This window comes from Mesocricetus auratus, unplaced genomic scaffold, assembly GCF_017639785.1.
Source record: "Mesocricetus auratus isolate SY011 unplaced genomic scaffold, BCM_Maur_2.0 Super-Scaffold_100676, whole genome shotgun sequence".
Taxonomy (NCBI): domain Eukaryota; kingdom Metazoa; phylum Chordata; class Mammalia; order Rodentia; family Cricetidae; genus Mesocricetus; species Mesocricetus auratus.
In genome coordinates, this window is record NW_024429266.1 from 90233276 (window position 1) to 90246782 (window position 13507).

The window sequence follows — 13507 nt, forward strand, 5'->3', positions numbered from 1 at the left end:
ATATTTACATTACACTTCATAACAATAGCAAGATTAAATTTATGAAGTAGCAATGAAAGTAATGTTGTGGTTGGGGGTCACCCCAACATGAGGAACTGTTTGAGGGTCTCAGCATCAGGAAGATTGGGAACCACTGGGCTAGATGACTCCATTAGCCGTCCTGACACTGAGAACCTCCGGATTGCCTGTCTCCTTTAGCCCATAAAGCTAGTTGTTGCTAAGTGGAAACCTCCTCGTCCGGACACTTCCGGACTCCTCAAGCCCAGCTTCTTCTTTGTTTGTTTTTTGTTTTGTTTTGTTTTTTCGAGACAGGGTTTCTCTGTATTGTTTTGGAGGCTGTCCTGGAACTCGCTCTGTAGACCACGCTGGCCTCGAACTCAGAGAGACCCGCCTGCCTCTGCCTCCAGAGTGCTGGGATTAAAGGTGTGCATAGCCACCACCACCCAGCAAGCCCAGCTTCTTGACTGGAGTGGTGGCCCTCTCTTTACTCTCAGAGCTCAGAGACAGAGGCAGGGACACCTCTGAGCGTTTGTGACCATCCTGGCCTACATAGTGAGTTCCAGGACAGTTAGGGCTTCAAATAGAGACCTTCTCTCCAACAAACAAAACAAACAAAAAAACCATTTTCTCCCTTGCTGAGCTCATCCTCTTTCCTGTCCAAGTATGATCACCCTCCACGGTCTCCAGTTTCGGTATGGTCCCACTTCAGTCACCCACTCAGCCTAAAACCCGGGCCCTTGTGGACTTAAACATTTCTAAGATTGAGATTATCTGTTGTGTGTGTGTCTACATGCACATGTGTGTGTGTGTGTGTGTGTTGTGTGTTTGTGAGCACAGGTGTGCTATGACACACGCGTGCAGGTCATAGGGCAGCTAGCAGGACCAGGCTCTCTCTGTCTACCACGTGGGATTGAACTTAGGTCCTCAGGCTTGTCACACGTCCACACACTGAGCTGTCTTGCCGGCCTTTCGCTCAGACTTCTGCCCACAAGCGGCACAGTCAAGGCTTCCGTTGGCCCAGCTGTTCAGGCATCTCCATTCTCGCCCTCACAGACATGTCTCCCCCCAGTCACTCTGCAGTCCAAGATCCCTTAGAGTGTCCTCAGGATGAGGCGAAGCCGCTTTGTTTCACAAGGCCCTTCATGATGTAACCCTTAGTCACGTCTGTGTTCTGTCACTCCAGACCTTAGGAACTACAGGCAGCCTTCGGAAGGAGCCTGGCTTTGGTCCCCCATGCTGTTAGCTCTGCTTGTTCCCTCTTCCTGTGAGTCACCAGCAGCCCACCCCACCCCCACCCCCCGCCGTGAGCTCAGCGTGGAAAGCTTTCTCTGTAGCATCTTCAGGAGTCCCAGAATCCCAGAGTGCCCGCGGCTGTGGACCCTCCCTAGCCGTGCTGAGGAAGTGCCAGCCTGTTATTGGTCACCGCGAGCCCGGAGTCCAGGATCTGCAGTTATCATGCTTTCTCACCCTCTTTCTGCAGCCTCTGCTTCAAGAGCCCCAAGCTAGAGAAATTCCTTATCCTTTCTGACCCGGGATAAACTGGAGGGAAGGCTTCTATTTTTGCTTTTTTTTGTAACTGTGATAAATATACAAGCTTCTTGTCTAACAGCCTGGCTTGGCACGTGGTTGGTTAAGTTCCCTTTTCTTTTGTACTTATTAAGAACACAGATATCTTCATAGAAAGGTAATTGGCCATAGAGGAGAGAGGCCTGGCCACCCACCCAGGCACTGTCCGTTAGGCTCCTAAAGTGCCGTAGGAACCGCAGGTCTCTGGCTGAAAAGCAGTTGATTATTTCAATACAGACAGAACACGTCCGTGTATCTCCACATGGCTGAGAGGCAGAGCCAGTGGGAGCATGGTGTTCATGTGTGTGTTCCTTATCTTAGACCCCCGGAAAAATAATACTGGTCTCCTTCCTGGAAAGCAACAGAAACTTCTAGACTCTTCGCAGTCCAGCTCTCCTCCTCTTCTCCCTTTCTCCATCATTAATATGTCTGTCTTATTAACTCCAAGGCAGTAAGGCTCAGTGGTACCCTACTTCCTGGGACCCCTCCTGCTACAGGGAAGCACTTCTCTTCCCCCCACTTAAGTGCCCATCTATTAGTTTATAAGAAAGTTCTAACACCCTCTATGGTCTGCAAATTCCACTCTTTAAAAATTCCAAACAAGAGCTGGGTGTTGGTGGCGCACGCCTTTAATCCCAGCACTCTGGAGGCAGAGGCAGGCAGATCTCTGTGAGTTCAAGGTCAGCCTGGTCTACAAAGCGAGTTCCAGGATAACCTCCAAAACTACACAAAAAAACCCTGTCTTGAAAAACAACAACAACAACAAAATGTCCAGACAAGGGCCTGAAACTTTGGTGGCTGGTGAGTTTCTGGGGCCCTAGTTCCTAGAGAAAGACTCAGTTGTCCTCCAAGACTGCCCTGAAGGAAGAATTCCCAGTGGGCTCCGTGATACTAGCTGAGGCTCCTGCAGAGGGGAGGTTTGCCAAAGCGACACACTAGAAGGAGGCGCAAGAGGGGCTCTCTGGTACCGTGTCCTCATGGCATGCTTCTCAGAGAGGGACCTTTGCAACTCTGGAGCGCTATGTACTTCTCAAGAGTTCTCAGCCTCTGCTTACTCTAGTGGCTAGTTCAGGGAGCTAAGATGTGGGGTCATGACCCCATTTGAGAGATGAGGAAAACAAGCAACTGAGCCAATCCTGTGCAGTGTGAGGATCACCCGCACCACTTAAAAAATTGCTAACCCTAATGCCTGCTCTGGGTCCCTCCTGGGTAGGGTCTGGCCTTGGCATTTTTCCAAGCTCCCTTTGAAGGGTCAAGTGTGTTACTAGCTTTGATAGCATGGTCACGATTCGGTGCATGTCCCGACTCTACCAACCTCAGCTCAGGCTTGCCCAGGGGTAGCTCTGGGGATTTGTAGAGTAACTCTACAGCAGTCACAGGTCTGGAGGGGACTGGAGAGGCAGAGTGAGCAGGAAGTCAGGAGGAACCTGGAGAGGCAGAGTGAGCAGGAAGAGGAGCTCTGAAAACAGAAAGCAAACAGCTCAAATGGTGGCAGGCTGCTTTTTATTCATCGTTAATTTAAATACCCTTTAGTCCTCTCTCAGAGCAAAGTGCTGGTCGGAAGGAGAAATATGTTGATTCCAAGTGCTGTAGGCTTGCCTGCATGCTGGAGCCCCTCCCCAGAGAAGGCAGCATAAAAAAATGAGTTGTAAAGCCAGGGCCAGCTTCCTTGGGAGGAGGGACTCGGTTTTCCGTCAGGTTGGTGCAGAAAGGCCATCGCTTCTCCTCAGCGCATAGTGAGGCTGGCTTTGTGCTGCATTCGGTGACGTCACGTGGCAGGATGCCTGCTGGAGCCAGGGCTTCTCCAGGGTCACAAGAGTCCAGGCCACAGGTCTGTGCTACGGAGCCCAGGTGGGCCCAGGAATGGCTTCAGCAGGTCCTTCCCCCTCCCCACTCTACAGAAGGGACCCCCAGGGTCTCCCAACAACCCTAGTGACACAAGACAAGCCCAGCACCTCTTCTGGATGCTGAAGGGTCCTGAGCTGCTGGCTGGCAGGGCCTCCCCGACTCTGACAGAGGTTTGTGCTTTTTTGTTCCTAAGAGTGTAAAAGGTTACACTAAGATAGAGCTGGGTGGCCCACAGGCCCTGTGATGGCTGACTAGATGGGGCACTGTTGGCCTCGGCCCCCCAGGAGCATCTCCTCTGTTAATAAGGGTTCAGATGCCCTCGCCGTAGAACCTGTAGGAAGAGGACCCTGCTGGGGGGCTTGCTGACCAGCTATTTCTAAGGGTGGACTTGGGGCTGGATGCTGGCGTCCGTGTAACACGTAAACACATGCACACTGTACGTAAAACTCCTCGACACAGAGAGGAACAAAGCCCGGGGAGATCTCTAGAGAATTTAACAGGGAAAAATCTTTTTTCTTCAAATGGCCTCACACGGAGGAAGGGTCCCTTGAGGCAAGGGCTAGTAGCTGTTTGTAAGGCTGCTGTGTGTGGGTGCACCTGTGCATGGGCGCACCTGTGCCTGAAACTGCCTAAGGGTTTCATCTGGGAGACACAGGGGCTGACTATATGTGACTTTCGTGAGTAATGATACCAACAGCTGATTCTTTATTTACCTGCTCAGCTCTAAGAAGGCCCGAGGCTCAGCTCCTGGCCTCTGTGTTCGGTGTGGCCACAACTAGAAGACAAAGAATTATGGGAATAATACTGTGTCATTATAGGAGTTCACAGCATTATAGGGCCACAAGTGTGGCCCTGAGGTTGAGAACATTGGTGAGCTGCCAGCCACGGGTCACAGATACCTGTGACCGCAGAGGAAGCATTGCCATCTAAGGACATGGAGTCCTTAGGAAAGGGGTCCTGAGCAATGTCATTGTTCCCATTGTTCTTGCTTCTCCATGTTCTCTCAGACAAGAGGTCACACCGAGTGACTCAACTGCTTCCCCAGGTCAGCTTTCCAAGAGCTCAGCCCCCAGGCATCTGGGGCACCGAATCCTTTGGTCTGGACAGGGGACAGTAATAAGATGCCATACCACATAGTGGGACTGAGACTGGTGTTGTGTGATGGGGACCAGTGGGACGGGGCGACGATGTTCATGTGTCACCGGTTCCTGAGATACTCAGAGGACAGACATTTGTCTGGGAAGTCCCGAGAGGGAAGGAGAAGAGGGCCTTCCTTTCCCTGACCCTGCAAACCAAGGTGTATGCTTTCGAAGCTTTGCCCTATCTGCAGCCAATCACCTTCTTCCAAAGCCCACACATAGGAAAGGAATTGAGACCGGCTAAGGCTGTGTGGCATAAGCAATTTAGGGTGGGGGGGGCTAAGAAGCATGGTGACAGAAGAGGCTGCCAAGGAGTGCTTGGCATTTCTCTTCCCCGGAGGAGGATCCTGGTGGTTGTTCCCCGGAACCCAAGGAGGCAGGATTCCATGCAGCGCCATGCATTCATCAGTATGGTGGCTTGGATGCCTTACTAGGCGACTTGGTGGCCCAGCCCTAGCCTCCCCACCCCCTCCCTGTGCTGCTGCCAGAGCTCCCTCCCCATGGGCAAACTGCTACTTTGCCTGGTCCAGATGCCTCTGCCATGGGAATCTCTGCTTCCCCCTCTGGATGGCTCAGATCCCCAAGTTATTTCCTGTTGCCTAGGTGACATCTCTAGTTGGATGCTTTAATCTGTTCCTCTTTTAAAGGGATAAGCGCTGGTGCTTTACTTCCAGGTCTCGTCAAAAGCCCCATACTGGAGACTTACGAGTGTGTAGTCCCTTCCTGGGACCAAAGCCGTTATTCAGATGATAGCTCATGGGCTGGCCCTGATGGACAGTCATAGCATAGCTTCCGGAGGGGTCTACCCTTGAAGACTTAGTAAGACTGTCTCCCTCCTGCCGGCCCCACCTCATTGGCTTCACACCAGATTAGAGCCTGTGTTTAGAGACCAATCCCAAATCAGACTGGAAATTTCCCAAGCTAATCAAGTACCTGTGCCCTGGACTATCTATTTATTTTTCCCCTTCCTATCTGAAACTGGGAGGGGAAAGAGGAGTTGACATTCAAATATGGTTTTAAATGTTACATGTATGGGTGCACACACACTCCTGACGGGCAGTATTGAGGTGAGGGCGTTTGCAGAAATTCTTACCAGAAGTGTCGTATATTGGGTCACACTGTGAACAGACACTTTTCTGGAATGCTGACATTGCTTTAGAGGAGACAAACGGCAGAGGTGTGTTCCTTCACAGCTTCAATGAAGCCTTGGGCATCTGGGCTTCCATCCGCAGAGGATGAATCTGGGAGATGCTGACCCTCCACCTGAGGACCACCACCCAGAACACCACTTGTATTCCATGACTCCTCCCACCAGTGGGTCCCGGCATCTCCCCCCCTCGTGCCTCCTCCACCTCCAGTGTGGAGTATGCAGAGAGAAAGCAGACCTACCTGGTTATTTGGAGATCTCATTTTGCCTGCCCGTAAACACTATGTGGTAGGCACTGGAGTTTAATGGCCTGGCGTTTGCAATATGGCTGCTTTTGGCATCTGGTGCTGTAGCCCCCGCCCCCATGGTGGTAGAGGGCAGAGCCCCGAATCACAGAAGAGGTGGGTGGGGGTTGTGCTCTGCACCACTGGGCTCTCTGAAAGGGGGAAGAGTTGAACTAGTCACCAGTAGTTAAGAAGACAGAAGTAACAAAATCTTATCCGAGAAGAGGCGACCAGTCCTGGTTGGAAAGCGGCCCTGCACGTGCCTGAAACTTGTGACGGCCAGGTCAGGGGCTCATTCTAGAGATCACGCTGAAACAGAGCGGGACCCCGAGCCAGACAGCGCCTCTCCCTACAGGTCCCCCTGTGTTTCCTCGAATAGAATTCAGGAGGTGGACTAGCTGGGAAAGGCCAGCTAAGCCCCTCACCATTTGCAATTTCCAAGTGTGTGTGTGTGTGGGGGGGGGGAGATGCCACCGACCGCCGGTTAGTGCTGTTTCCTCTCATTGCATAATACTACACCATTCCCCGTGTGTAGTGGCTGTTCTATATATACACACCCGGGAGGCGACATATGGCGCTCCCTACCCCCACCTGTCAAAACTGTGACTATATCACTTCTGACGACCAGAAGGAAGCTGCTAGGCTGGGCCAGGATTCTAAAGGCTGAGGAGGTAATTCGGAGCCATGGAAGGAGGCGCCATATGCTTCGGGGTTGCCAGCTGCTTGTGTGCATGGGGAAGGTTTTAGTGCTCGTCTGCAAAGCCCAGGAATGCACTCGCTTTGCTGCAGTAAGCGCTGGCGCGGCGAGTTGGGCGGGGGATTTGGGGTGCCACTTTTTTCTCTTCCTGGAAGGGAAATCTGTTGGGGGCCACGGTTCTCCAAGAGCGGGGTAGGGGCCCAAAAGATCACAGTCTCATCTAAAACTTGCCCTCGATAACGTCAGGCCTGGCCAAATAGTATTTCTTTAGAAAACTTTTTTTTTGTGGTTGTCTCTCTTTCTCTCTCTCTCTCTCTCTTTTTTTTTTTTTGTTTCGTTTTTATTGGATAAAGATTAAGAAAGCGCCATCTCAGAGAGATCTGAAGTAAACCCGCCCGGCGGCGCGCAGCCCGGGTCGGGTCCGCGGCGCTGGGGGCGGGCGGCCGCTCTACCTGGAGGCGCTGGTCTCTGCCAGCCGGTTGTTCATGATGCCCAGCGCGCCCACGCCGCCCGAGAAGCCGTTCTGGCGCGTGTTGACGCACACGCTGCGCGGGTAGCCGTTGGCCGTCTCGGACAGCTGCTTCTGCAGCAGCGCCAGCGACACCTTGTTGGACGCCGTGAGGTCGCGCATAGAGATGAGCTCGCCCGACAGGCGGCGGCCCTCGGCGTCGCTGTCGCGGGTCGCGGGGTCGGCGCCCAGCGCGGCCAGGCGGCGGCGCAGCCGGGAACCCGGGGTGATGGCATTGCGCCGTGCCAGGGGCGCGCCGGGCGCCGGGCAGCAGCGCGTGCAGCAGCGGCAGCTCAGCTTGCGCAGCATCCAGTTGAGCACCTGCTTGATGAGGATGGAGATGACGTTGAAGAGCGAGTAGATGCAGCACACGCCGAGCAGGATGAAGAGGAAGTTGCCCAGGCGGTAGAGCCCCTGGTTCCGGTAGGCGGCGTGCTGGCTGCTCACCAGGTCCCCGAAGCCGATGGTGCTGAAGGTGACGAAGCAGAAGTAGAGCGAGTCCACGTAGTCCCAGCCCTCCACGCTGGTGTACATGGCCGAGGCGCAGCAAGCCAGCAGCACGGCGAACAGGCCCAGGATGAGCAGCACGTGGTACACCGAGGGCTTCCAGCCCGCCAGGCTGTCCGCCTCCGACAGCGCCGAGCCTCGACGGAAGGTGGCGGGCAGCAGGCCGCTGCGGCGCAGCTGGCGCTCTCGGCAGGCGCGCATGATGAAGGCCAGCAGCGAGATGATGCGCTCCAGGAAGAGGTTGAAGAAGAGGATGGTTCCCGCGCAGCCGAACAGCCCGTAGGCGATGAGGAAGGCCTTCCCGCCCACTGTGGCGGGGGTGGTCATGCCGAAACCTGTGGAGATGAGAGCCAGGGTCAGCGAGGGCAGGTGGTCCCTGTCTGGGGTGGGCGTGTGGCAGTCCCAATACAGATGCAGGATCAACTCCTGTCCTAACTGATTTAAGCCAGGTGGGGGCGAGACATCACTTAGACGCTTCCCTCTCTTGGCGGCCCTTGATCATGGGAGCCCCAACAAGATGGAAAGAGACCCTTGCCGTGGGGATATCTGCATAGCTAGGATAGGTCCAATGGGATGATGTGCCAAGCAGCAACAGGTGCACAGATGCTAACCATTGAGCCTCCCACAAAGCCAACGAATGACACCTGTTCCCCTGACTGAATTTTCTTTATGGACTCCCCGGCAGACAGACAGCCTTGTTGGGGTGGACTTCCAGAAGGACGTCTTGTAACTGGGATTGCTTACTCGGGGACCAGTGAGAGAGAATGACCAGAAAGCTCTGGCTCACTTACTGAGCTTACACGAGGGTCCTTGTGGGGGTTCCCCTCCCTCGGTTCTTAGAGTACAAATCTGGGCATCTGCCACTGGGTTTCTGATCCCTCTCTCTGTCTCTGGGACCACCATCAGTCACCCTTGCTCAGACCATGGACGAGAGAAATGTTGTGGCCCAGCTGGGCCCTGTGGTGCAGGTACACGGCTGGACCTTTGTCCTGGAAGGGTTTCAACCCATGTAATTCGCAGAGGTAGCCTACCCACCGTTTGTGGAAAGCCGGGCTTTAAGACTGTGTGAATGGACTGTGTGAACGGATTCTCACAGGAGGCCTGGCTGCCCCCCCTCCCCAGTGTGCCCATTAGAGTTGCTTGAGAAGGGGCGGGGGTCCTTGATTCTCTTGGTCCCTGGAGTCTGAGCTGTCTGACCACTGTCACTCATTTCCATGCTTGTGGGAGCAAAGCTTCAGACGAGACCCCAGTTCCTTCACACCCAACAGAAAGGGACAGCCATGTGCTGCTGTCCAGCTCTGGGGAGAAACCGAGGCTGCTCTGTCACAGTTGGCTTACTGTCTCCTTAACTAGGCCAGAGAAAATACTCCCTAACAGGTTCAGAGCAAATCCCTTCAGCTTGTATGCTAATCACTTTCTTGATTCCCCCGAGAAAATGTCCAAGTTGTCTATTCATTTTACGATTACTGACTCAAGTTCAAGGAAATTCCGATGACATTACTCACTGGGAAAGATGGTTTGTTTGCTGTGTTCCAAATCTGGCCACAAAAGAATGGAAAATAACAGCAAATAACAGTAACAAGACCAACGAAATGTTAGCGGTTTGCCCAGGAATGTGAAAGGAGGATTCTACAATACTCTAAAGCCAAACTCTTCTTGGACTCACGAAGAAATCAACTCTGTATTTATATTAGTGCGTGTGCGGGGAGAGTGCAGGCATGGTGATGCCCGTTTGTAATCCCAGGATTTAGGAGGCAGGAGGAGTAGGAGTTCAAGATCGTCCTTGGCTACTTAGTAAATTGGAAGCCCGCCTAGGATACCGGAGACCCTGAACGGACTCTAGCCCTGGCAGGCCTTGACCTTCTACACCATTCCATCTTCCTTGCTAAAAACCGTCAGATGCATTCTTTTGCATTCTTTTTTTTTTGTTTTTTGTTTTTTGTTTTTTGTTTTTTGTTTTTTCGAGACAGGGTTTCTCTGTGGCTTTGGAGGCTGTCCTGGAACTAGCTCTTGTAGACCAGGCTGGTCTCAAACTCACAGAGATCCGCCTGCCTCTGCCTCCCGAGTGCTGGAATTAAAGGCGTGCTCCACCAATGCCCGGCCGTCAGATGCATTCTTTTATTTATTTATTTTTTTTGGCTTTTTTTCGAGACAGGGTTTCTCTGTGGCTTTGGAGGCTGTACTGGAACTAGCTCTTGTAGACCAGGCTGGCCTCGAACTCACAGAGATCCACCTGTCAGATGCATTCTTAAAGCCAGCCACCAAGGTCCAGTCCCTTATTTGGCCACTTCCTCCTCCAGAGGCTGACTACCAAGGTCCAGCTATCAAAGAATTGAAGTAGAGCAATCAGAAGGCCCGTTTGGCTCACCTAATTAACACGTCCAATTAAAATTAAACACCTCATCCTAACACAGGGTTTCCCCTTTTACCTTTATAACTGCCAGTTTCCAATGGCCATGTCTGTCTCCTCTCTATCCAGAGGTAGTCCTCTGTCCCTCCAGGACAAATATCCCTTCCCCCTCTCCCTTGGTCTCTTCCTCCTCTCCCTGTTCCCTTCCCCTTCTCCCTCATCCTTCGCTTCCTGTCTTTGCTTTTTATTTCCTTCTCTTTATCTCTCTAGGGAAAATAAATCTCCTTAGTGCTGAGAACTTGGTCTTGGAGGTCCTGAGCGGATGCCGATCCCTTCAGACCCTCTCAAAAGCAAAATAAAATAAATTTAGAAAGTCCTAGATTGGGGTTGGGGAGATGGTCCGGTGATTAAGAGGAGAAACTGCTCTTGTAGAGGACCTTAGCAGATATCTGAGCACCCACAGCAGGTGGTTCACACCACCTGTAGCTCCAGCTCCAGGGAGTCTAAAGCCTCTGGCGTCCAAAGCCTTAGGCACCTGCACCTGCATACCCCGTTCATATAGTTATAGACCTACGCTGATAAGCCAGTGCCCAGCAACGTAACTAGACCGTGGTCTGCTCATTACAAGGGAACCTTGCTCACTGAAAATATCACAAAATTTGTTTATAATATGACGAATCTCACGCAAGAAAGAAGATTGAACAAAAACAAGCTGTGAAGAAACTGCCCTGTACTATTTCAGTAATATAGAACAATGTTTTAATTTTTAGGGATGCCTTTGATCAATCAAATTATAAGAAAAGAGTAGGGGCTTTCTTGGGAGAGGATGCAGGGGATATTGATGTATATATAGGGATCCTCGAAATGTCACTTGAATGCTAGTTGTGTCAGATGTGTTAAACTTTTTTAAGTGTTTCCTCACACCTCCAAGATAAGAAAATATTCTTAATTTTTACAGTGTTACAACTGGAAGAGACTTAATCTTCTTTTGTTACAACTCACCTATTTAAGCTTGAGTACTATTTTATTAGTATTTGAGGGAAAAAAAACTGGACGTTTTGTTATTTTACTTTGTCACTGTTGGCGATCACAGCCAGACCTGGAACAAGGCTGGCAGGGGCTCTACCACCGAGGTCCCTGTCCCTGGAGGTGTTAGCGAGGGAGGAGGGGCAGCCAGAGCCTGTCCTGTGATAGGACCTGTTTGGAGACTTTTGTCACAATGGTGGCTCTGCTTAGGCAGGGAAACAGAGCCTGTAGTGGAGGGATTCCTTTGCTAAAGTCCTAAAGGAATGGAAAGTCCTAAGCCTGGAAAATTGGTGCTTAGTCAGGATATGAGAATGCTGAATTGGATTTTCCTATTTTTCTGTTTTTTCAGCTGGAGTCTCAATACTGAGAACAACCCGTGGCATGTAATTCCTCATTCTTCCTCTTTGTGTGTGTGTGGGGGGAGGGTTGGGGGGTTGGGTGGAGGTTCAGCAGGGTCTCATGTAGTCTAGAATGACTGCAGATTTACTATGTAACCAAGGCTGGCTTTGAACTCTGTATTGCTTAGTCTATCTCTAGACTGCTGGGATTACATGTGTGACACCATGTCTGGCCAGACACATCCATGCTGGATTAACTAAACATGCAAAACAGGTTTGACGACTAGGACATCCCCACCCTGACTCCCTGACACCCCTAGGTATCTAATAGGTTAGAAATTATCCTGGAAAGTGGTACAGGTTGGATTTTTAAAAGACGCTATCTAAGGTCTCCTCCTGCCTCAACTTCCCCGTGGGTGATGCTTGCACTGTGCCTGGTTCACTGTTACTGTTTGTATCTTTTCAAGGATGGGGAGAAGTTACACATTGGGCACAGCTAGCTTCCTATTTACTATGCATCCAAAAACGACCTTTAACTCCTAAGTCTCCTGCTTCTACCTCCTAAGTGACGGGTTTACAAGCATTCACCACTGTGGCTGGCTAGTTTGGATCTTGAATAGCTTCCACAGTGTGGTCCGTTGAAGGCTTGATGCCTACACACTATTAGGAGGTGGCAGGACCCTTCGGGTGAGGCCTTAATGGGGGTTCTAAAGGGCAGTGGAGGGTATATCCTTGCAAGGGGTTATGGGACCCTGGCCCCTTTCTCATTCTGTTTTGCTCTTTGGCCATGAGTATTAGTTATTTGGTGTAGGAGTTGAACCCAGGGCTCTTAGAAAGGGCATGCCGGTCCTTAGAGTGGGCAGTACGGTAAGAGCCAAAAGATGATGTTACGGGCCCAGTGATAAGGTTCCAGCACAACCACGCCCTCCCTTGCACACAAGCTCCGGAGGCACAGCAGAAGCCAATCCGCTAAGCTTTGACAGGAGGTGAACTCGAGGGCTGGGTTTGGTACCAAACCAGAGCAAAAGGTTATTTGGAGACTCTGCTGTTAAAAGCTGCAAAGGAAATTCTGAAAGATGACGTATGGAAACGAAGCAGCTCCCTATCGTTGGCATCCAGGGATTATGATGACCCCGCCCCCTGACGCCCGCATTCAGGCAGATACTTAGGCAGCTCAAAGGGGCCCTGTGTTGCCTGGCTACATCATGTGGCCACGTAAGGACTCTGAAGGCATGTGCAAGCTTCCCCTTTTTAAGCAGCACCTCACACTCCTCTCTCGTCCATCTCTACCCCAATCTTTGTTCCAACAGTTTAATAATTAACATAAGTTTCTGTGTGTTCATTTGGGGCCGGAGCGGCTGTGGATCTGACGAGACAAGAAAGCTCAGCAACGCCTAAGTGTCGTGACTCTTGTTGCTAGAGTCATTTGTGGCTCTTGGCCACGGCTACCACCTTGACCTGGACATGTGGAGGCACCAACGCGCTCCCTTCGTTGTTCCCACCATGGTGGACTTACCTTCCCCACGGCACAGACGAGACATGCTGGTCACTCAGGGAAGAGCTGCCCCTGGGCTGGAGCACAGCACATGAGATGTCTGTTGCTTCTGGATAGAGGTCTGGCAGACCACAGGCAGGAGACTCATCTCTCCCTAGAGGTCCCCTATAGGCCCACCCTACTCCGTGTGGCCGAGGCTATCTCCTCCACTCTCCAGTGTGTGTTGGGACTCTTAACACCCCAACTCCCCCCATGTCTGAATTCCTGGTTTGCACTGAGGTCCTCCTGCAGCATTTGGCTTTAGGTTGTGGATCTGGCTTCTTGCATAGCTGAACCTTCCAAGGGCAAGATGACCAATACCTTTAGTACCAAATTATGTTTGCATAGCCTATTGTCCCTACAGAGAGCAGGGCCAGAACCCATGCTGAGTCTCCTTGGGACCCTCACTCAGTTTGCACTCAGCGCAGACACTTGGAAGGGCAATGACTGTACCCCTGAATGACACGTGGTATGTGAAGGAGGTGACAGCTGGTCTGGAGGTTCCCTGAAACCTCAGTGAGTAGCCACTGACTGTGTTTTTTACTGTCTTATTCTGAGTGTGG

General features: G+C 51.8%; 1 protein-coding gene across 1 annotated transcript in view; it reads right to left on the reverse strand.

Moving 5' to 3' along the window:
- Nucleotides 1–3052: 3052 nt before the first annotated feature.
- The window catches only part of Kcnk12 (potassium two pore domain channel subfamily K member 12), a 46597-nt gene continuing 36142 nt past the window's right edge, over nucleotides 3053–13507 (reverse strand). The window contains exon 2 of the mRNA XM_040737814.1: nucleotides 3053–8031. Within this exon, the coding sequence (XP_040593748.1) occupies nucleotides 7130–8031 (902 nt within the window). The 3' untranslated portion in view covers nucleotides 3053–7129. The remainder of the gene's footprint in view (nucleotides 8032–13507) is intronic.